The sequence below is a fragment of the Pan paniscus genome, chromosome 11, assembly GCF_029289425.2.
Source record: "Pan paniscus chromosome 11, NHGRI_mPanPan1-v2.0_pri, whole genome shotgun sequence".
NCBI lineage: Eukaryota > Metazoa > Chordata > Mammalia > Primates > Hominidae > Pan > Pan paniscus.
The window spans coordinates 8,841,596-8,865,159 of NC_073260.2; the positions used below are offsets into that span (position 1 = coordinate 8,841,596).

Genomic DNA, 23,564 nt, shown 5'->3' on the forward strand with positions numbered 1-23,564 from the left:
GAGATGGGAGCCAGTGAGGGGTGGAATGTCAGTTAGGATGAGAAACTACATGATTCATGTTAGCAAGATATTAAGTGTGATCTCAGGCCAGGCTGGCCTATAGGCATTTAGATTATATTATTGTTATATTGAAAAACATCAGGCCAGGTGCAGTGGCTCACGCCTGTAATCCCAGCACTTTGAGAGGCCAAGATGTGGGGATCGCTTGAGCACAGGAGTTTAAGACCAGCCTGGGCAACATGGCAGGTGGATCACTTGAGGCCAGGAGTTTGAGACCATCTGGGCAATATGGCAAAACCTGTCTCTGCTAAAAATACAAAAATTAGTCGGGCATGGTGGTGTGTGCTTGTAATCCCAGCTACTCAGGTGGCTGAGGCACAAGAATTGCTTGAACCTGGGAGACGGAGGTTGCGGTGAGCCGTTTTTCATGTCTCTATGAAAAATACAAAACTTAGCTGGGTGTAATGGTGCATGCCTGCAGTCCCAGCTACTTAGGAGGCTGAGGTGGGGGGATGACTTGAGCCCTGGATTTTGAGGTTTCAGTGAGCTGCGATCACAGTGCACTCTAGCCTGAGTAACACAGCAAGACTCTGTCTCAGAAAAAAAAAAAAAATCAACTTTCATTTCTGTCCACAAAGGACTGAGGCAGTCCAGAATTATACTCCCACTGTAAACAACAGATAATTGTACAAAACACAAGGAACAACTATTTTCAGACATTCAACAACAGGTAGTACAGGGCTGTGATTCCTGAGAAAAGGGAAACTAACAAGGCAAGCCCTATCATCACCTAGCTTTCTGCTTGGAGGTAATTCCAAAACTGCAAAATAGGGAGGAGACAGAGTCCGGTGATCATGCCAAGCTGAGAAGACAGATGGGGTTTGGGGAAGCCAACACAGCTGAAATCTGTGGGACTCACAACCAGCACGGAGGGCACTACAGGAGAAAGGCCTCAAGCAATCTGTGAAGTGTCCATTTGAGTCTTTGGTGGATGCCAATCTCCTCATGTACAGAGTAAAACCCCATGAGACCAGACAAGAGCAACTTTTTTTTCCCCCCCAAGATGGAGTCTTGCTCTGTCACCCAGGCTGGAGTGCAGTGGCACGATCTTGGCTCACTGCAACCTCCACCTCCCAGGTTCAAGCAATACTTCTGCATCAGCTTCCCAAGAAGCTGGAATTATAGGAACACACCACCATGCCTGGCTAATTTTTGTATTTTTAGTGGAGACGGGGTTACATCATGTTGACCAGCCTGGTCTCAAACTCCTGACCTCGTGATCTGCCCGCCTCAGCCTCCCAAAGTGCTGGGATTACAGGTGTGAGCCATCGTGCCCGGCCAAGAGCAGCTTTTGAGGGAAAAAAAATTACTAAGAATCTCATACAGGACTGAGAATTATTTTGAGTTTCCCCCATCCAGAGTAGACAGACTTCACTGAATATAAGAATCATTAAGCAGAAAACCTAGAAAGGGCCAGGGCCAGGCGTGGTGGTTCATGCCTGTAATCCCAACACTTTGGGAGGCCTAGGCAGGTGGATCACTTGAGGTCAGAAAAATTATAAAAAAAACTTTCTGCTAATAAAATTGAAAACCTAGATGAAATGGTTAAATCCCTCAAAAGATACAAATTACCAAAGTTGATCCAAGAGGAAATAGACAACTTAAATAGCCTTACATAAATCAAAGAAACTGAATATTTTATTTTATTTTATTTTATTTTATTTGAGACAGAGTCTGCACTGGCAGAATCTCAACTCGCTGCAACCTCAGCCTCCCAAGTAGCTGAGATTGCAGGTGTGCACCACCACACTTGGCTAATTTTTGTATTTTTAGTAGAGATAGGGTTTCACCATGTTGGCCAGGCTGGTCTTGAGCACCTGGACTCAAGTGATCTGCCTGCCTTGGCCTCCCAAAGTGTTGGAATTACAGGCGTGAGCCACTTCACCTGGCCAAATTTATTTTTTAAAAGCCTAAGGCTGGGCACAGTGGCTCACGCCTGTAATCCCGGCACTTTGGGAGGCTGTGGTGGGTGGATCACCTGAGGCCAGGAGTTTGAGACCAGCCTGGCCAACATGGTGAAACCCCGCCTCTACTAAAAGTACAAAAAATTAGCCGGGCATGGTGGGAGATGCCTGTAATCCCAGCTACTTGGGAGTTTGAGGCAGGAGAATCACTTGAACCCGGGAGGCAGAGGTTGCACTGAGCCAAGATCATGCCATTGCACTCCAGACTGGGAGACAAGAGCAAGACTCCGTCTCAAGAAAAAAAATAAATAAATAAAAATAAAAAAATAAAAGCCTCACACACATAAAAATTTCCAGGCTCAGATGGCTTCACTAGTGAATTCTTTTTTCTTTTTCTTTTTGTTCCCTTGCAGAGATAGGGGTCTTGCTATGTTGCCCAGGATTGTCTTGAACTCCTGGGCTCAAGCAATCCTCCCACCTCAGCCTCCCAAAGTGCTGGGATTACAGACATGAGTCACCATGCCTGGCCTTCCACTGGTGAATTCTATGAAACGTTTATGAAAGAATATTACCAATCCTACAAAAAAGCTGTTTTAGAAAACAGGAGGTGGAGAGACATTTCTGAATGTATTTTTTGGGGGGCCACTCTCTCCCTGACACAAAAACCAAAGAACCACAAGAGAACTACAGATCCACATCCCACATGAATATAGACACAAAAAATCTCTGACAAAATTTTAGCAAACTAAATCCAGCAATACCAAATGGTATTTTTCCTGTGAATGTAAAATTGGTTTAACATTCAAAAATCAATTAATGTAATTCATTATATTAACAGAATACAGGAGAAAACATCTCAAAGGATGTTGAGAAACATTTGACAAAATTCAACTCCCAATTTTGAGAGAGAGATACATATACATATGCAAAAAAATTAACCACAATAATGAGTTCACACAAGATCTGGTTGTTTATTTTTAATTTTTTTGAGACAGAATCTTGCTCTTTTGCCCAGGCTGGAGTGCAATGGTGTGATCTCAACTCACTGCAACCTCTGCCTCCCAGGTTCAAGCGATTCTCGTGCCTCAGCCTCTGGAGTAGCTGGAATTACAGTTGTGCGCCACCACACCCGGCTAATTTTTGTATTTTTAGTAGAGACGGGGCTTCGTCATGTTGCCAGGCTGGTCTCTAACTCCTGACCTCAAGCACCTTGGCCTCCCAAAGTGCTGGGTTTACAGGTGTGAGCCACTGCGCCTGGGATCTTGTTGTTTAAAAAGGAGCCTGGAACCTCTCCCTCTCTCTCTTGCTCTCTCTCTTGCCATCTGATAAAACCTTCTGTATCCCCCTTCACCTTCTACCATAATTGGAAGCTTCCAGGAGTGATGATTGGAAGCCTCCTGAGGTCTCACCAGGAGCAGATCTCAGCACTATGCTTCCTGTAGAGCCTGCATAAACCAAAATAAACCCCTTTTCTTTATAAATAGTTTCAGGCATTCCTTTATAGCAATAGTAATGGAGTAACTCAGATGACAATGCTCTTCAAATGAATCTGTTGTTTTAATGCAATTCCAATGAAATCTTAGCAGACTTTTTGAAGAAGTGAATAATTTGTTTAAAAAATTTATATGGGGCCATGCACAGTGTCTCACGCCTATAATCCCAGCACTTTGGGAGGTGGTGGAGGCTGAGGTCAGGAGTTCAAGACCAGCCTGCCCAACATGGCAAAACCCCATCTCTACTAAAAGTACAAAAATTAGCCGGGCGTGGTGGGGGTCACCTGTAATCCCAGCTACTCAGGAGGCTGAGGCAGGAGAATCGCTTGAAGCCAGAAGGTGGAGGTTGCAGTGAGCTGAGATCGCACCACTGCACTCCAGTCTGGGCGACAAGAGTGAGACTCCATCTCAAAAAAAAAAAAAAAAGTGTATATATATATATATATATATATATATATATATATACACACACACACACACACACACACACACACACACACACACACGGGCTGGGCAGGTGGCTCACACCTGTAATCCCAGCACTTTGGGAGGCCGAGGTGAGTGGATCACTTGAGGTCAGGAGTTCGAGACCAGCCTGGCCAACGTGGTGAAACCCCGTCTCTATTAAAAATACAAAAATTAGCTGGATGTGGTGGTGCACACCTGTAATCCCAGCTACTCAGGTGGCTGAGGCCGGAGAATTGGTTGAACCCAAAAGGCGGAGGCTGCAGTGAGGCAAGATGGCACCACTGCTGCACTCCAGCCTGGGTGACAGATGGAGACTGTCTCAAAAAAAAAAAAAAAAGTATATGGAAAAGTAAAGGACTCAGAATGCCAAAACAGTCTTAAAAGAATGAGGTTTAAGATTTACTATAGGCTATAATAAGCAAGTCAGAGAGTTTTTGGCGTAAGGCTAGACACATACATTAATGAAACAGAATTGAGAGTCCAGAAGTAGACCCATACCCATCAACTGATTTTTTTTTTTTTTTCTGGAGACGGAGTCTCGCTCTGTTGCCCAGGTTGGAGTGCAGTGGTGCGATCTTGGCTCACTGCAACCACTGCCTTCCGGGTTCAAGTGATTCTCATGCCTCAGCCTCCCAAGCAGCTGGGACTACAGGCTTGCGCCACCATGGCCGGCTAATTTTTATATTTTCAGCAGAGATGGGGTTTCACCATGTTGGCCAGGCTGGTCTCCAACTGTTGACCTCAGGTGATCTGCCTACGTTGACCTCCCAAAGTGCTGGGATTACAGGGGTGAGCCACCATGCCTGGTCTAATCAATTGATTTTTGACAAAGATGCTAAGGTAATATAATAGGAAAAAGGCTTTTTAAGAAACGGTGCTGGAACAGCAAAACATCAGTATTTTCAAAAAATAAACTTTGATCCTGAATCACAACCTACACAGTAATGAACTCGAAATGGAGCAAGGACCTACTTGTAAATGTTAATAAAATTTTTTCAAAGAAATAAAAGCTGGGCCTGGTGGGGTGGCTCATGCCTATAATCCCAGCACTTTGGGAGGCTGAGGTGGATGGGTCGTTTGAGGTCAGGAGTTTGATACCAGCCTGGCCAAATGGTGAAACTCCATCTCTACTAAAAAACACAAAAATTTGCCAGCGCGGTGGTGGGGGCCTGTAATCCCAGCTACTCGGGAGGCTGAGGCAGGAGAATTGCTTGAACCCAAGAGGCAGAGGTTGGGGTGAGCGGAGATCACGCCACTGCACACCAGCCTGGGTAACAGAGTGAGCTTCTGTCTCAAAAAACAAAAACAAAAACAAAAAAAACTGAAAGAATTAATCACTGCACTAGAAGAAATACTTTTAAAAGTTCTTCAACAGAAGGAAAATGATATATAGAGAAACTTTGCTCTATTCAATGGAATGAAGGGCATCAGAAAAAGAAATATATGGATAAATATAAGATAAACTCTTTTCTTATTTTTAATCTTTATTTATTATTATTATGATTTTTTGAGGCAGAGTCTCATTCTGTCGCCCAGGCTGGAGTGCAGTGGTGCAATCTCAGCTGTTTATTTTTATTTTTTGAGACAGAGTCTTGAGATGTTGCCCAGGCTAGGGTACAGTGCTGTGATCACACCTCACTGCAGTCTCTACCTCCCAGGCTCATGCGATCCTCCCACCTCAGTCTCCTGAGTAGCTGGAACCACCGGCATGTGCTACCACACTTGGCTAATTTTAAAATTTTTTGTAAAGATGGGGTCTCCCTATGTTGCCCAGGCTGGTCTTGAATCCCTGGGCTTAAGCAATCCTCCTACCTTGGCCTCCCAAAGGGCTAGGATTATAGGCATGGCCCACCATTATTTTTCATCTTTTAAAATCTTTTTTTTATTTTTTATTTTTATTTTTAATCTTTTAAAAGTGATATTTGACTGTCTAAAACAAAAATAATAGCAATGTATTATGGGATTTTGTAGCATATGTATGACAACAAAAGCATAAAGTGAAATGTTCTAGGCTCGTACTGTCGCAGAGTTCTTACGTTACACTCGAGGTGGCATACTATTAATTGAAGGTAGACTGTGGTAAGTTAAAGATGTATAAAATAACTCTCAGAGAGGGCACTAAAAAAGCCATAACTAATAATTAAGTATAGCTAATAACCAATTATTAAAAACATTCCATGAAATTCAACAAAAGGGCTGGGCATGGTGGCTCATGCCTGTAATCCCAGCACTTTGGGAGGCTGAGGCAGGTGAATCACTTGAGCCCAGGAGTTTGAGACCAGCCTGGGCAACACAGTGAGACTCCATCTCTATTTATTTAAAATATAAAAGATAAATTCAACAAAAGGCAGAAAAATAATTTAGAATATGGAAAGAACTAAATATATAAATGGGGAAAGGTTAAGCTAGCGAGTATCAATGTTAACAAAATATTATGTAATCGCTGAAAATGTTTAAGGAGTTTTAAAATTTTATTTATTTATTTATTTTATGGAGATGGGGTCTCGCTATGTTGGTCAGGCTGGTCTTAAACTCCTGCACTCAAGCGATCCACCCACCTCGGCCTCCCAAAGTGCTGGGATTATAGGCATGAACCACTGCGCCCAGGCTTAAGGATTGAGTTTTTAATGTTATAGGAAAGCATTTATGATATGTTAAAATTTTAAAAATAGGGTGCAAAGTATATACATTAAAGCATAAATATATAAAGTTTATACTTTATTATTATTATTTTTTGAGACGGAGTCTCGCTCTGTCACCCAGGCTGGAGTGCAGTGGCGCAATCTTGGCTCACTGCAAGCTCTGCCTCCCAGGTTTACACCATTCTCCTGCCTCAGCCTCCTGAGTAGCTGGGACTACAGGTTCCCACCACCATGTCCGGCTAATTTTTTGTATTTTTAGTAGAGATGGGGTTTCACCGTGTTAGCCAGGACGGTCTCAATCTCCTGACCTCATGATCCGCCCGCCTCGGCCTCCCAAAGTGTTGGGATTACAGGCGTGAGCCACCGTGCCCGGCTAAAGTTTAAAATATAAAGTATACATTTATAACTATAAAATATAAAGCATTTATACTTTAGCCTAAATAACTGCAAAAATATTGTAAGCATAGGAAAAAATATATGTGCATTATAGGATGTTTAGCCAAAAAACAAAAAAAGAAAAGAAAAAGACAAAATATGACTGATAATATACCAAATGTGGCTGGGCGTCGTGGCTCCTGCCTGTAATCCCAGCACTCTGGGAGGCCGAGGCCAGGCTGGTCTCAAACTGGCTGGTCTTGAACTCGTAGCCTTGTGATCCACCCGCCTCGGCCTCCCAAAGTTTTGGGATTAAAGGGGAGAGCCTCCGTGCCTGGCTAGTTATTTCTTTTCTTAAAGATGCAGCTTATCACTATGGTTAAAGACATAATGGCCAGGTGCAGTGGCTCACGCCTGTAATCCCAGCACTCTGGGAGGCCGGAGGCGGGTGAATCACCTGACATCAGGAGTTTGAGACCAGCCTGACCAACATGGTGAAACTCCGTTTCTACCAAAAATACAAAAATTAACCAGGCGTGGTGGTGGGCGTCTGCAATCCCAGCTACTCAGAAGGCTGAGGCAGGAGAATCGCTTGAACCTGGGAGGCGGAAGTTGCAGTGAGCCGAGATTGCGCTACTGCATTCCAGCCTGGGTGACAGAGCGAGACTCCATCTTAACAACGACAACAACAAAAAGACAAACGCACAAGATTTGGGGACTCAGCCAGGCCGGGGTTTGGCTCTTGGTTCTGTCACTTGCTAGCTGAGTGGCTTTTGGCAAGTCAGTTTATCTGCAGCTTCGTTGCTACCTCTACATAATGGAGATGAAAGTGTCCACCTCCAAGTGTGGTTTTGAAGATTCAATGAGATAATGTGAATAAAGTGTGTAGCGAAGTGTTTGGCACAAAGCTAATATTGAGTCATTTATTATTACCACGGACATTAATAATCGGAGGAAAATAAGTTTTAAAGGTAAAACTTCTTTTGCGAGAAACCCTCATGGACACAGGCAGCGGAGTGGCGAAGCGATCCCTGAGGTCAGGTTCTGAGTTCAGAACCAGGGCAAAGCACAGAGCAAGCGGCACTCAAGTCTTCCCAGTGAAGATGCTTTTGGTTGCAAGGAGCAGAAACTCTCTCACTGAGCTAGAGTCCTGAATTCGTTATGATATCAGGTGTCAGGGAAACCAGGCCAAGAGATGCCACCAGCTTTCATGAAGCACCAGTACAGAAATATGGACGCCAATACCATGACCCTCTCTTCCCATCCCTTCCCTCTCCTTTGCTTCTACACCTGCTCTGTGCCCCAGGTCCACAGCATCCCAGCGTGAGTGCCTGTGTTACATGTCCTCGCTTCGGCCACGTGCCGAGGCCCAATTCCTGCGGGTTCTGATTGGCCAGCTCGAGTCAGGTGTCCATCCAAGGTCCAATCAGATATGACCAAGGGGGGGCCAGGGCCACACTACAAACATGGCTGCTTTAGGGCCTGGTTTGTGGACAGTGAGAAATGCTGCCAAGTTCCGGGCTTGCTCTTTTCTCCTCTCTGCTCAGGCCTCTCCCTCCTCCTTCATGATTTAGGCTGCTTTAGGCCATGCAGCTGTGGTAAGTGTCCTAGGGTCACTCATGGCCACCCTCTATAGAAGCTCCCTGTGGGCTGTGAGTAAAAGTGATCTCCAGAGAAAGGGCTGTGGGTTGATGCCCCCAAAGGGCATCCCCTGAATTTTATTTGGTTTCCTGACATTTGCCACTGGACCACAGTTGGTGACAGATTCCCAGGATGCTGGCTAGGATCTGACCCAGGCGGCACTTCTGGATTCCTAGTTTTTGCTGGAGAGGGGTCGACTGCCAGATTAACAGGCTGTCTGGCAAATGGCGGCCTTCGGCAGCACTTAGGTCCGAAAACACAAAGGTTGGCCTAAGAAAACCATAATTAACTACACATACACACACACACACACACGAAATAAAGAAACAAAAGACTAGTGTCTCTTTTAATTGTCATTTTTATAGCTCCCCGCCGCAGCTGCCCCCCCCCCCACCCTTCCCTTCGATGACAACGTTTGCAGGCTTCAGGGGGACCAGGGAACAAAGCTGGGGCCTGGCAGCCCCACTACGCTGCCAGCCGGGGAGAACAAGTCACAATTACAAATTATCACAACAATTAGCGCCTGTACTTGGGGGATCTGCAAATTGAGGAGGCCCCAGTTCCTCATTGTACAGGGGTCTATTTGGCAGTGACCTTGCTCTGGAGACGATGATATTCCTTCAGCCTGTAAACCAGATTCAAAACAAAGAAAAATGTAAATTAACAATAACAACACACACTGGGTTCAATTAATTCAGGCAGAACTGGGGTGGCTGGGGCAGCTGTTTGTTAAGATGTGTGTGAAGTTGCCTTTTTTTCTATTCCCTCTCCCGCCCTGGCCCCTCCTGCCCTCCAATCAGGATAATGTAATTAATTTATCTTAGGGGGAAAACATTGTTTGTCATTGTTGAAGACAAAGCGTTTAACTGGCAATAGGAGAAATGAAGAGGCCATTATGTAAGCCCTGTTTGTTCTGGGCCATTTAAAAGGGTTTATAGAGTCATAAAATACAAACAGAGGGCGCCGGAGGCAGGGGAGGTGGAGGTGACGGAGGGGAAGGGAGAGGACCCTGGGCAGATGGGCGGGCTTCAACATCTCTCGGGGCATGAGGTGCCTCCAGGGACAAGAGACTGGCTCTGGGAGAAAATGGTGTCTCTGTGCCCAGGGCATGTTGTTAGCAAGAGGAGACTGACTTGCATCTTCTTCTAGACTCCAATCCCCATGAGAAGGGAGCTGGTGATGGAGAACCCACAGCAGGACAGGCCCTCCGGACTCAGCTCCACCACCTCCTAGCTGTGTGACCCTTGGAAAGTTACTTAACCACTCAGCCTGTTTCCGGGGAGTTGCAAATTTTGTGTAAGAATTAAATGAGACATCCTAGGAGAGTGTCCCAGAGCAGCTTAGTCTACGTTAGCTGCTGGTGACAAACGACCCTGTTTGCCCTTGAGCACACCAGCCCTGGGCTGAGAGTGCTTGCTGCTGGCACTGCCCCTGGCTCTTCCTGCATGCCAGGGTCTAAGCCTGAGCCGCATGCTTGATTTCCACAGGCTCATATTGAACCTTCGCTGCATCTGTGAGGCAGGTACAGCTGACACTCTTACTGGTGACTCACAGAGGATCAAAGGTCTGAGTGACTTCAGATGACGTGCACCACCCTCCTGGGCCATGGAGATCCACGTGGCTAGGATGGCTTCCAGCTAGACCTACAGCTCAGGTATGGTGACAGAAAGCAAAGGCTTCTCTCCACCTCTATGCTATTTCCTTGTTTAACCTGCCCTGCAAAGGAGCTCATAGTGGAGTCCCTGTGGCTTAGCGGAAGGGGAGGGCAAGCATCAGAGGCACCGGGTGGGACACAGGAACCTAGGACCCCAATGCCTGGGATCCTCTGTTACTGTCGGCTATCAAAGCATGCTTCTGAGGATGCTATGGGCAGATGGACAGGAAAGTGGGGTTTGTCTAGGGCAGGGCAGGGCAGGGCAGCAGTCAAGGTCGCATCAAAGCCTACCCTTTACACCTGGGGGCTCTCAAAGCCTACCCTTTACACCTGGGGGCTCTGAAGGCCCGTCAGGGCCCTGAGCTTCTCACCTGAGGGAATTGATGTTGATGAACCCGGTGGCATCAGTTGGCTCATAATCACCCTGCACGTTCATGCTGCGAGGAGAGTAGAAGCTTGTCAGCTCAGCCTGGCCCTGGCCTCTGCTTGAAGGGAGGACTGCTGGGGCCAGAAGCAGCCCCACCTCCCAGATGCCAGGGCATTTCCCCTGTGTGGGTCCAAACCCTCCCTGCACGTCGGCTTTCCATTCAATTTCTGTACAACTCAGGGAACCCTGTTCTGGGCCAGGCACCCACCCAAAGGTTGGAGAGCCCTAGTGGAGCACACAGCAGCCTCTTCCCTGCTACACAATGTGGCAGGAGGCTAGGAGCAGCCACCCCAGAACTAGCCCTATGAAATCCACCAACCAGAGCACTCTGTCTGTAAATGGGTAACTCGTCCAAGCCAGCTGTGCCCTTGGGACTGTGTGGATGGCATGCAGTGACCTGAAGGCTCAGGAGGCCTTGGGGTGTGAATTGCAATAGCACAAGGGCATTTCGCAAGCTGCAGGGAGGCCTCCAGCATTCACAGCGAGATGGGCCCACCAAGTCACCTTTCCCCTCATGTGTCCAACCAGTTAGACCTTACCTAATCCATCCTGAAACCTGGGCACCCACTGCCAGTGTGTCATGGAAAATGCTGGGTTGACTGCTGCTGTACTCAGCAGAGCAGATTTTACCTCTCTACAGTTTCCACCTCCCAGACTCGCCAGCCTTCTGCTTTGGGGCTCTCCACCCTTAGCTGCTCCTCCCAACCTTCCTAACCATGGCAGTCACTCCAGCCGGCTGACTGGGGTTTGCGTCCTGTTTCCGCCACCCGTCACCAGAGAGCCCAGGCCAGTATTCCTGCACTCGGAGCCTCAGCCTTGCACTTGTGAAATGCGTGATGGTGGTTAGCTCTCAGCGTCACATTTGGCCCCACATGAAATAATGTAGCTGGTGCCTGGCACATGGTGAGCACCCACTAGTACTAACAGTATTCATTCACTCATTCATTTGTTCAGGCATTTATTAAGCCCTTGCTGCCTGCCAGATGCTGGGCCGGGTGCCAAGGAAGGAAGAGCAAGAGTGGTGTCCACAGGGAGGGGCCAGACCGAAGCAATCCATCACCCATTGCCTTCATTAATTATGGTTGTGCTAAGCACTTAGGGCACGTGGATTCAGATGCCTCCTACTCCACAAGGCCAGCCTCTGAGCCTCTGAGAGGATGGGGTCCCTTGTCATGTCCTGCTCTGAATCAGACCCTTGTCTGCAGAATTCCAGCCTTGGGACAAAGCTGACTCAAGGTTCTCAAGGTAGGGGTAGGGGGGGTCGGTGTTGGGAGGCAGGAGGATCTGCTGCTTTGAGACCCTGAGGCTGGCCCTCTGACTGGTTCTTTGTAGACTGTGGACTTTTTACAAGAACAAATGAGGTCTCTGCATCTGCCTGGCCCCAGTGATTTGTTCAGGACCCGGGCCCTGACCTTCACCAGGCCTTGAAGCCGGTGGGTGCGTGGAACTCTCTGCAAAGTCACTCCCATGCTCCTGTACCTCCTTGATCTCCCTTCCTTCCTCCTCTACACCTCCACGGCCCCTCCAGGGCTCAGGCACTGAAGCCACTAGGAGCTTGCATTCCCTGGAAGAGGAGGAGATACCAGACTTTTGCTGGCCACCCCTTTCTGTGCAGAGTCAGTGCTTAGGAAGAGCTAGACCAAACTAGACCACCAACCTCCTCAGATCCCTTTAACAGACCTTGTTTTAGAAACCGAGCCTCAGCCCCACTGGCCCCTATACTCAGCCCAGGGAGAACGTAGGACACAGAATCCCCCCACCTCTGTGTCCATCTGTCCCTTCACCTCCATCTCTCCCAAGTCACAACAAACTCTCCCCATCCCGTTCCCCAAGGTGGGAACTTCCCAACTGCCCTGGCAGCCCCTGCAAAGAGGGGCCACATCCAGGGACAAACTTGTCCCACGAGGCTGCTGGGAGTTCCAAGAGGGGTTTCTCAGGAACTAAAAAAACCTCTTTTTAAAATTGTGGTTTGCAGTGAGGGGGGAGGTGGAAAGAGTTTACAATGATTTTTTTTTTTTTTTTACCTCCCCTGACGGTCTACAGAAAACCTCTGTGCTTTTATTTTTGCTCATTCGAGTGGCTCTGACCTGCTCTATAATTACGTTACTTTCTACCTACTGTGCCGCGGCATTTCCAGTTCTGCTACCTCTCACGGCTTCCTCGCTGGTCCCTGTGACGCTGTCACTCAAGGGCTTTCAAGTCAGCGACGTAGAAATCAAAAAGAAAAGGGAAATGGTCGGAGACACAGTGAGAATAAATGCTCCTGCTTTTCTCTCTTTTTTTCCCCTTTCCCTTTTTACTTTATTCATTTAATCTCCCTGAGTGAGACTGTAAGGCTTAATGAAGGGTTGGACAGATTATTAGAGGCTGTTGATTTGGAGGGGGAGGGAAGAAAGAGCCAGAGAGAGAAAGAGAGAAGATAATTTGACATTTACCCCGACTGATCTAAACTGACTCAGTTGTATTTATGGCTTATAAAGTGTTTAGAAAGATTGAAGGGGGGAGAAACTCAACATGGCAAGGAGAAGGGAAAGAAAAAAATAATATTGACTGCCAAACAAGACTCGTACTTTAATTCCCAACCAGCCTCCAGGAGGGAGGGGCTGGCCTTAGCCTGAGCTAAGCTGGGCCTTAGGGGACCCACGTCTAGTGGGGGCTGTCTGTCCCACAGGGGCCTGCCCCATCTCTAGTTTGGCCAGGTGACCTCTGGAGGTGACACCTCGTCCCTTGGTGCAGGTCACTCTCATCCACGGGGCGGACACAGGAGTGGCCAATCGTTACCTGCCACCTTTGCCCTGGCTCACCAGGGCCCTCCTGCCCCTCCAGGGGCTCCTCCTTGGCCACCTTCTGCCTGGTCCATCAATGAGAAATCTCATGGTTCCACTTGTGTTTCCTTTTTTTTTTTTTTTTTTTTTTAAAGAGAAGAGACAGTGCCTAGCTTTGTTACTAAGGTTAGAGTGCAGCGGTGCGATCCTGGCTCACTGCAGCCTCCAGCTCCTGGGCTCAAGTGATCCTCCTGCCTCAGCCTCCTGAGTAGCTGGGACTACAGGTGCATGCCACCACACCTGGCTAATATTTTATGTATTTATTTTTTGAGACAGGGTTTTGCTGTGTTGCCCAGGCTGGAGTGCAGTGGCATGATCATGGCTCAATGCACCCTTGATCTCACAGACTCAAGAGACACTCCCACCTCAGCCTCCCAAGTAGTTGGGACCACGAGCACATGCCACCATGCTTAGCTAATTTTTTTTATTTTTAATAGAGATGAGGTCTCACTATGTTGCCCAGGCTGGTCTTAAACTCCTGGCCTCAAGTGATCCTCCTGCCTTGGCCTCCCAAAGAGTTGGGATTACAGGTGTGCACCATCTTGCCTGGCTAGTTCCCTTCTTGTCTCACTCCACACTTTCCCCTAGGCAGTCTCTCTTGGCCCAGGGCTTCAGAGAACATCAAAATGCCTATGATGCTCCAGGGTCTTCAGCCTGGGTTCTCCCCAACTCTAGACCCAAGTGTCCGGTGGCCTTCCAGTTAGTTTTTCCCAGCTATCTCAAAAGAAACCCATACTCATGACACCTAAATCCAAATGCCTGATCCTTCCTCAAGAGCATTTCCTCAACCCAGGGACTGCACCCAGCTGCTCATGACCCCAGACACCAGGGTGATTCTGGACCCTCCATCTCCCTCCACATCCAAGTCATTTCAATCCCTCCTCCTAGATATGTGTCACATTCGCCTGCTGCTATCTAGTCCGGGAATCATCAGCATGGTCCAAGCTACCACATTTCCACAGGTGCCCTTCCACCTCCCACCTACTCAAATCTGTTCTCCAGAGCAGCCAGGAGGACCCTCTAAATGCACAGATCTGATCTTGCCCTTCCCTTTAAGATCTAGCTTCAGCTCCTTCCCCCTGGCCACTTTTGCTCTTCCACCCCTCCCCCCATTCACCTGTTAACTCCTTCTGCTATTGTTTGAATAGCAAAGGAGCTTCTTCACAACCCCAATTATTTTATATATATATGTATGTATATATATATATGTATGTGTGTGTATATATATATATATATATTTTTTTTTTTTTTTTTTTTTTTTTTTTTTGGTACAAGGTCTTTCTATGTTGCCTAGGCTGGTCTTGAACTCCTGGGCTCAAGCAATCTTCCCACCTCGGCCTCCTGAGTAGCTGAAATTACAGGCATGCACCACCCCTCCTAGCCAATCCCAGTTATTATACCCAGCCAGACTATCCTGTATTCCTCACAGCCCGCTGCCACCTTGTCTAATTCTACATTCTGGTGATGGTTTGATCCATGCCTTTCTCCCAGCTAGCCTGTAAGTTCCACGGGAGCATAGTGGTGTCTGTATCCTCTGTGACCATCGCTCTGTGCTCTGCATGGTGCCTGACGTGCTCAGGCACAGATGTCTTGAGGATCCAGTCAAAAGATAGGCTCTGTGCCCAAGTGGGGGTCAGAATGAGGTGTGGGGCACCTACCTCACCAGCTCCTCATTGTAGAGAGACAGTGGGGACTCCCGGCCGAGGATGTACACCTGGCCCTTGAGGACGGACACCTGCACTTTCCCTTCCACTCGCTCCTGGGACTTGGCGATGCAGTGGCGGACAAATTCACACTCAGGGCTGTGCCAGAAACCTACAGGGAGGAAAACGGGATACCACTAGGGAGGCCTCCTGCACCGCGAGGACACAGGGAGACCTGGGGCACAGGAAGGGTGCCCCATAGTTTACCCCGCCATGCAGACCATGACTGCCTCCCGTGAGACTGGCACAATGTGTGCTTGCCAGTGGCTGAGTTGAGGACCATGCTTTCATAGCCCTGCCCTCTAACCTTGCAAAGGGCCTGTGAGTAAGGAGGTGACCACCTAGGTCATTTCCCTAAGGGTCAGGAGGAGGAAAGTGACCCACTGCTTCATGCCATAGGCATTCAGGAAGTGCCACAGGCCAGCAACTGGGGACACAGTGGTAAAGGGACCCCATCCCTGGCCCAGTGGAGGCTCTAATCTCCGGGGGAGGCAGAAGACCTCAGACAGGACTCAGAGGCACATGCTGCCTGGGGCTTAGTGATATGGGTGTCCAGTGCAGGCAGCTGGGTGGTGGTTCAGACCATGGCCATGCATAGCCTTCCCTTCTCTGTGCCTCTGTTTCCCCATCTGTTGAGTGGGGATGTCACAGTAATATTTCATGTGGAGCCCCTAGCACTGAGCAGCACCGGCCTTAGGGGCTACTGTGAACTGGAGTCCTGGCCAGAGCCCACCCCTTGGGGTGGGCAGGCCCCTTGGAATCAGTGAGCTGTTTTCTGCACCTGCTACTGTGTTCCTGGGCAGATAGAATATTTCTGCATAGATAAGCAGCGCTGTGCTCAGGCTTTGATCTGGGCTAGCTCCCTGAATCCTCATAGACAGCACTCTGAGAGAAACTCTCTTAGCCTCTCCCCTTTCTGGGTGAGGAAGGGAGGCTCAGAGAAGTTAAGAAACTTCTCCAGGATCACACAGGCTGGAAGTGGGGAGCCTCCATTTGACTTGTGTTGGCCCAAGTTGTAACAACTCTGCTTCCTATGATAAACTTGGAGTTTTCTCTATGGCCAGAACATCCCTTGGTGTGTAGGTGGGGGCAGGAGGTGCCTGAGAAACATGCTCCCTCCCCTCTCCCCGAGAGCCCTAAAGGCCAGGGAGGGTAGTGCTCAGACCCCAGTCTGCCCCCGGCCTCTCTCTAGCCTCTGCTGATAGAGGCTGGGACCAAGGGGCAGGCAGGCAGGCCATGGCGGGGGGAGGGACAGGGCAAGGCTAGAGTTTCCTGAAATGGAGCCTGGAAGGTGAGCCCACCTGGGCAGCTGTAGGGCCAGATGGCGCATGATCTCCTGCCCTGATAAAGGGCTGGGTCAGCCCAGGGGCTGCGGCTATTGTGGGAGGCCCAGGCCCCTGGGGGCACCTGCAGAGGTCCTCCGTGGGAAAGGAGACAGGCTTCTGGGATGGGGTCCTGGGGCTTGCAGAGGCGGGGGAGGGCCAAGCACGGAGAGTAGAGGTTGAGTCCTTGCTCTCCAGTGTCCCACCGTGTGAGTCCACATCCCAGCCACACCTGGACAAGTGATTAACCTCCCTGTGCCTCGGTTTCCTCATTTGCACAGTGAGAAAACATTGCTAACCAGAGGTTGTGTGGATGCAGTGAGGGAATGCACAGAGCGCAAAGCGTTTTGCATTTGCAGTTTGAACACGATGCTCTGTGCCAGCCCTCACTGTACACAGGGAGAGAGGCCCAGAGAGGGAAAGAGCCTGTCCAAGGCCACACAGCAAGACTGTGGAAGAGCCCAGGTCTGATGAAGCACTCCTAACTCTGGCCCAGGGCTTTTTCCAACACACCCCGAGACCCTCGTGGAGGGGGCCACTGATGTTCTCCCAGCCCCCCATGCCCTGGTGTCCTGGGCTTGGCCATCTTTCTGACGGAGCTGGGATAATTAGCCCATTAAGTTTCCAGGCCGGAAGACAGGCAGGAGATGGAGCCAGAGATAGCACAGAGATCTCTGTGGGAGCAACCGGCCTGGGCTTTATCTCAGAATTTTCTACCTCTGCCCCACAGGGTTCTTCTGCTCAGATTTCTTTTCCCAGCGGACCCAGCCTGGGTTGGGGGACAGTGAGCCTGGCATAAGCTGCAATGGGGGAGACCCTGCACCCCCTAGACCTGCAGATCACTGTGGGTGGGGCTTAGGGCTGAGCTGGAGAGGGACCCCTCCCCCGTGCTGCTAGGCCCAGCCAAACACATGCGATCCTTTCTAACTGGAGCAATTCTGTGTGAGTTGCACATTATACCCATTTTATTGCTGAAGAAATGGAGGTGAGGGGAGAAGAAGTGAGCTATACCCCCTAGATGAGATGCTCCTCTGGGCCCTGCCAGGGTCCTGAAGCTGGGGTCCTGCCAGGCTAACCCTGGTTGCCACTCCTGGAGACAGTCTGCCTGAAGCTCACACAGCCAGACCAGGAAATTTGGGAATGGTGGGAGAGGAGAGGGAGCCAGCCAGCCACATACAGACACACAGATGCAGAGTGGCAGTGGTCACAGAACCTAGGGCCTCTAGGAGTGAGGCTGGGGCAGGAGGGCTTCCCTGTGCCTCAGTCTCCCTATCTGTGCCGAGACCACAAGGGCTCTGAGGAAGCCAAGCATTACAGCAGAATGGTGGGCTTTCCACCCAGGAGCTAGACGGGACTGGGAAGAGACCCTGGCGTGCCCTCAGCCTGGTGCCCTTTATTTGACAGGAGGGGAAACTGAGGCTCAAGGAAGAGACAGCCCTGCTCAAGACCATTAACCCAGCCAGAGGCAAGACTCCAAGTGCCCCGCCTCCACACTGGGAAACCACGCCGGGCGCTCGCAGTTATTTCACGCACTGGAATAAGCACTCGTCTGCCAGATATTGTTCCAGGTGCTTTACAAATACTCATACTTTTAGTCCTCACCCACCAGACAGGTAGAACTGTTATTCCCACTCTTCAGATGGGAAAACTGAGGCCTAGGGAAGTTAAGTAACATGATCAAGCAAAGCCCTGGTCTATACCATGTCTGTATCCCTCATGGGGAAAATCGTATCAAACAGGCCCTCTGAGCTGTGGGGGTCAGCCTGCTGCCCGAGGCCGATCTTGATGTTTGTGGGGCCCTACATGTCAGCGGACCAGGGCAAAGTTAATATTTAGTGATAACTACCCAGAAGAAGCCCCTACTCTCCCTCGCCTCCACTCTGAGATTTTGTTTCCTTTTAAGTCTCCTAATCATTGTACCTCAGTTTGGGATGTAGAGGGCTTGTCGCTGGCTGTCAGAGCAGGGACTCAACCCAGCCAGTCCACTGCAGAGGCATCGTGACTGCAGCCAGGAGCCAAACTGTGCCCTATACCCAGGGTTCCCCTGTCTGTGCCGCCGTGCCCCTTGATCACGAGCATCCTGGAATGTGTTGGAGTAACTGGGAACTTGGCCGCTACAGCTGGCCTGTCCCCGGCTCAAAGCTGCCCATCACCAGCCAGGAGAGCCTGGGTGAGTGTCTTCACCTGGGGGCCTCTGTTTCCTCACCTCTGCGCAGCTAATATTAGATAATACCCCATCAGGTGCCCAGCTCAGAGCCTAGCAGCAAGACGGCAGGATAAGTGGCAGCCGTGGCCGCGGCCACGGTGGGATCAGCCTCCGTGGAGGCCCCGGAGCAGCCCGGCCAGGTGCTCTCTCCTCTGCCACGTCTTAATGACTCTCTCACTTTGTAACTAAAATCCTCCTTTCGGGGTTGCAATCCCGCCGGGCTGGAAAGCCTGCAGGAGACAATGGTATTTAAGCACCTGTCTGTCCCTGGGAAGGGGGGCAGAAACTTGGCTTCAAAGCTGCAAGGAACAATGGCAGGGAGAAATAACGCCAGCCAATAACCACCGAGCCCTCTCGAAATCCTGAGATGAGTTACAGTGATTAGGAGGCTTAAAAGGAAACAAAATCTGGGAGTGGAGGGGAAGAGGCGAGGGGAGGAGAGCTTAGCCCAGGTAGCCATTCGATTAACTAATACTAACTTTGCACGGGTCCCCTGACGTCCAGGCCCCCGAAGATGTGAGGATCGGCCTCAGGCAGCAGCCTGTCCTCCCACAGCTCAGGGCAGCTGTTTAATGTAACGCCCCAAATCAGGGCTATGTGTATGTTATGGAGGTGGGTGGGAAGGGGCAGAGAGTCAATATTTTAGGCTCTTTGGGTCCTATGGACTCTCTCAAATGGCTCAACCTCCCCTTGCCGCTCCAGGGGAGCCACAGACAATGCAGAAACAGCCACCTCACCTGGCGTGAGCCACCGTGCCCGGCAACACTTGAATTTTATATAATTTGTCATGAAATAGCATTAAAAATTGTTTTTCCTCCCAACCATTTAAAAATGTAGAAACTGGCCAGACAGAGTGGCTCATGCCTGTAATCCTAGCACTTTGGGAGGCCAAGACGGGCGGATCACCTGAGATCAGGAGTTCGAGACCAGCCTGGCCAACATGGTGAAACCCCATCTCTACTAAAAATACAAAAACTAGCCAGGCATGGTGGCGCATGCCTGTAATCCCAGTCACTCAGCAGGCTCAGACAGGAGAATCGCTTGAACCAGGGAGGCGGAGGTTGCAGTGAGGCAAGATCGCACCATTGCACTCCAGCCTGGGCAACAAGAGCGAAAGTCCGTCCCAAATAAATCAATCAATAAATAAAATAAAAATGTAAAAACTATTCTTAGCTCATGAGCTGAACAAAAACAGGTGACGGGCTGGATTTGACCCAGGGACTGTAGTTTGGGGACCTCTGTTACACCACATGAGGGTTGGATTTTGGAGTCAGGAGGCCTGGATTCCAAGGCATGGAAACCCGGGCTCCTCACCTGCAAAACGGGGACACCCCCCCTCAGGTGCTCATGTCACCAACCGGTCCTTCCACACATGGGCTGGGTGTGTGACAGGGCTCAGGCCCTGTGGCCACCCCGGTGGTTTCATGGTCAAGATCTGGCTCCTGCAGTACTGGGGTCTGGGGCTGAGTTCCTGGTCCAGGGAGCCTCTCCCTCAAGTTCATGGAGTAGGTCCAGGTTCTTCCTGGAGACAGCCTGACTTGGGGGTCAAACCCAGCTAGGCCACTTCTGGTTTTATGCTTTCCTTCTGAGCCTCAGTTTCCTCGTGTACAAGGAGCTGCAGACCTCCTGGGAAAGTTGTGAGGACCATGCGGGGTGATGCATGTCGCCGCACAGTGCCCAGTGCCTGGCATTGCTGCAGTCATGCAAACTGTAGGGGGTGGAAGCTGCCGGACACCTTGGGAAGCCGGTGCATCTCCCTGGACACACCCCATGGCAAGGCAGGTTCTAGCATCCCCTTGCTCCCTCATGCCCTGCACTTTCCCTCAACCCCCTTTGGCCTGCACCTTTTGGGGTCTCACATGAGGATGGCAGTGGGCGGCAGGGGAGGAAGGTGCTGATACGGAGGGGAGGGCCAGGCCCGAGAGCCTGATGGTACTTTGGGATCCCTTGTGAGGTGGTTAGAGGGGGCAGCCGTAGAGTCTTACGCACCGGTATACACCAGCTCAGCAAATTTCAAGCCCAGGCCTTGTTTGATTTTGCGCACTTCCCGGTCCATGGTGAAGGCCTCGATGTCTAAATGAGCATGGTAAAGGATGGTGCCTGCTGGGGTCTCGTAGATACCTAGCCATTTTTCCAGGCAGGGGGAAAAGGAGAAAAAAGAGAGAAACGCATGAAACCCAAACTGTCAGCAAATGACACAAAAAAAATAATAATAATAATGAGTCGTCTGACAGGAGACAAGCCGGCCGGACCCATTCACTCCCAGCTTGCCGCAAAATGCATCTGTCATTATGTTCATGCTGGGGCCACGACAGTCCACTCTGCGGCTTGTGGAGAAAATGTCTAGATGCCCCCTTTGAAGGGGCCCTCAGACGCTAGAAAATGACAGGGTTTCGGAGCAGCAACCCCTCCCTCCCCATGCGTGCCCACCGGCCCGAGGTTGAAAGCCTGTAATTAAAGCGACTACGGTAGAGCCCAGAGCCCCAAATATCCCTTCCTCCCTTCCACCAGGGAGCCAGGGGAGGGGGACAGCTGTGCACATACATGTACACATGTGTACACACATGCCACCTTCAGCCCATGGGGCCCCTGCGGCCAGGTCTCTCCAGAGGCCACTGGGGTGGCAGAGGGCTTGGGCAATCACCTAGGCTGACCGCACCATACAGATGGGGAAACTGAGCTCAAGAGGAGAAGGGACTTGCTCTAGGTGGAGCTGGGAACTGAATGTAGGCCCCCGAGTCCCTCACCAGTGCTGTCTGCTGCCCTGTAAGTCACCTGGCCGTGGAGGCCCAACCCTGGAAGGTCAGGGGAGAGGGGATTGCTCAAGTCCCCTCTTGTGACCTCAGGCCCAGTCCCTCCATTTGGAAAACAACCTGCTTGGAACAGATGATCTCCGAGTGACACAGAAATGCCTGGTCTTGGGCTGAGCTGGGTCTGGGGGAAGGTCCTACTGCATTGGAGGACAGTGGGGCACCAAGAGGCAGGACCGCCCACAGCACACAGCCCAGGCCCCCTCTTGCCCCAGGAGTGCGACCTTTCGCATCAACTTCAGAGCTGGCCTTGGGCAAGCCTGCCCTGCAGCTGCTGTCTGGGTGGAGCAGGGGCCATAGCTCCCCCATCTCCATGGATTCTACCGCGAGAGCTTCCTTTCTTCCACCATACGTTACATCACTAAAGGGGCAGGTTCTCAGTTATCCTGGGAATTTACTAACATCTTTCTACAGTGGCTGCTTAAAAAAAACCCAGAAAGGATTTGTACACTCATGTTCATAGCAGCATTAATCACAATAGCCAAGAGGCGGAAGCAACCCAGGTGTCCATCGAGGGATGAGTGAAGAAGCAAAATGCAGTCCATCCATACGATGGAATATTATTCAGCCTTAAGAAGGAAGGGGGCTGGGCACAGTGGCTCATGACTGTAATAATTCTAGCACTTTGGGAGGCCGAGGCAGGTGGATCACCTCAGGTCAGGAGTTCAAGACCAGCCTGGCCAACATGGTGAAACCCCGTCTCTACTAAAAATAACAAAAAAATTTAGCCGGGCATGGTGGTACATGCCTGTAGCCCCAGCTACTTGGGAGGCTGAGGCAGGAGGATCACTGGAGCCTGGGAGGCAGAGGTTGCAGTGAGCTGATTTCACACCACTGCACTCCAGCCTGGGTGACAAAGCAAGACTCTGTCTAAAAAAAAAAAAGGAAGGAAATCCTGACACATGCCACAGCATCAACATAAGGCCGTGACGCTAAGTGACAAAGGCCAGGCACAAAAACAAACACTGTATGTTCCACTCATGCGAGGTCCCTCGAGTCATCAAAATCATACAGCCAGAAATGGTGGCTGCCAGGGGACGGGGTAGGGAAAATGGGGAGTGTTTCATGGGGCCAGAGTCTCAGCTTTGCAAAAAGAAAATGTTCTGGAGGTGGACGGTAGTCACAGTGGCACAGCCCTGGGAAAGGACCTAATGCCGTTAAGCGGCACGCTTACACATTTTAAAATGGTTCATTTTATGTTACATGTATTTTACCACAGTTTTAAATTTAAAAAAAAAAAAAAACCATGAAGGATATTGGTTTTGACTCTGAAGCCCACCGGGGATCTGGGGAGGCTGAGTCTGCTGAGCCCTCGTGCACTAACCAGAAGTTTCCTCCTTGGAGAACTCCTCCAGTCTTTGATCTTTAAGTCTTAGAATCACGGAAATGTCAGAGCTTGCATTAGGATCAATCCGGTACCGTGTTCTCCCGACTGTTAGCTGCCAACCTAATATTCAAACAGCCTGCGGCAGAAGCCCAGCATATAGAAGAGATGGCAGAGGTTGTGCTGGGAGGAACAGAGGCCCCTCTGCAAACTCTGGACTCACCTTAAATCTAGTCCCACACACCAGTTTTACAAATGAGAACCTGAGGCCTGGGGAGGGGGGTGGCTTGCCTAATACCACCCAGCCAACTGGAGGGGGAATGGGCCCGGCACCGGGGTCTCCCATCTCAGCTCCAGATGGCCTCGAAGGGCCTTTGGCAAAGTGATCAACTGCTAACCAGAGCGTGAGAGAAAAAGCCCAAGTCCAGGCTGTTGCTGTGGAGGAAAAGCTTGGTTCTCACCATGGCTCCGTGTTCCTGGGCAGAAGGGAACCTCTCTGGGGGCTTGGTTCTCTCATCTGTAAACCCCTGATATACTGGTGTCAGGTGACATGCTTGTGAAAGCCCCTCAGAGCAACCAGGTGCAAATATGAGTATCGTGTGCTGTGAAAGAGCCCATCCTGCTTCATTGGTGGGGGATGCAGCCTTCGGCATGTCCACCGTCTGAATCTAGTTGTGACCTCTGATTAGGAAATGGCCTCTCTCCAAGTT

The 23,564-nt window shown here is 50.1% G+C and overlaps 1 protein-coding gene and 1 long non-coding RNA gene across 7 annotated transcripts in view; one reads left to right on the forward strand and one right to left on the reverse strand.

Annotated features, from left to right (window-relative positions):
- Window positions 1–23,564, forward strand: part of LOC117974379 (uncharacterized) — a 50,730-nt gene that overhangs the window by 24,444 nt on the left and 2,722 nt on the right. For 2 of the 4 annotated variants that reach the window (XR_008626643.1, XR_004664380.3), the window contains one exon: window positions 10,071–10,237. This is a non-coding gene — a long non-coding RNA (uncharacterized LOC117974379). Of the gene's footprint in view, window positions 1–9,231; window positions 9,481–9,742; window positions 9,880–10,070; window positions 10,238–23,564 lie in introns of those variants that run through there. The other 2 variants (XR_004664381.3, XR_004664375.3) reach the window with 2 other exon arrangements.
- Window positions 8,924–23,564, reverse strand: part of ASS1 (argininosuccinate synthase 1) — a 56,490-nt gene continuing 41,849 nt past the window's right edge. For all 3 annotated transcript variants that reach the window (XM_003822373.5, XM_003822372.5, XM_055117575.3), the window contains 4 exons: window positions 20,710–20,841; window positions 15,148–15,304; window positions 10,609–10,674; window positions 8,924–9,208 (listed from right to left, as the gene is read on the reverse strand). In XM_003822373.5, the coding sequence (XP_003822421.2) occupies window positions 9,163–9,208; window positions 10,609–10,674; window positions 15,148–15,304; window positions 20,710–20,841 (401 nt within the window). In that variant the 3' untranslated portion in view covers window positions 8,924–9,162. The remainder of the gene's footprint in view (window positions 9,209–10,608; window positions 10,675–15,147; window positions 15,305–20,709; window positions 20,842–23,564) is intronic.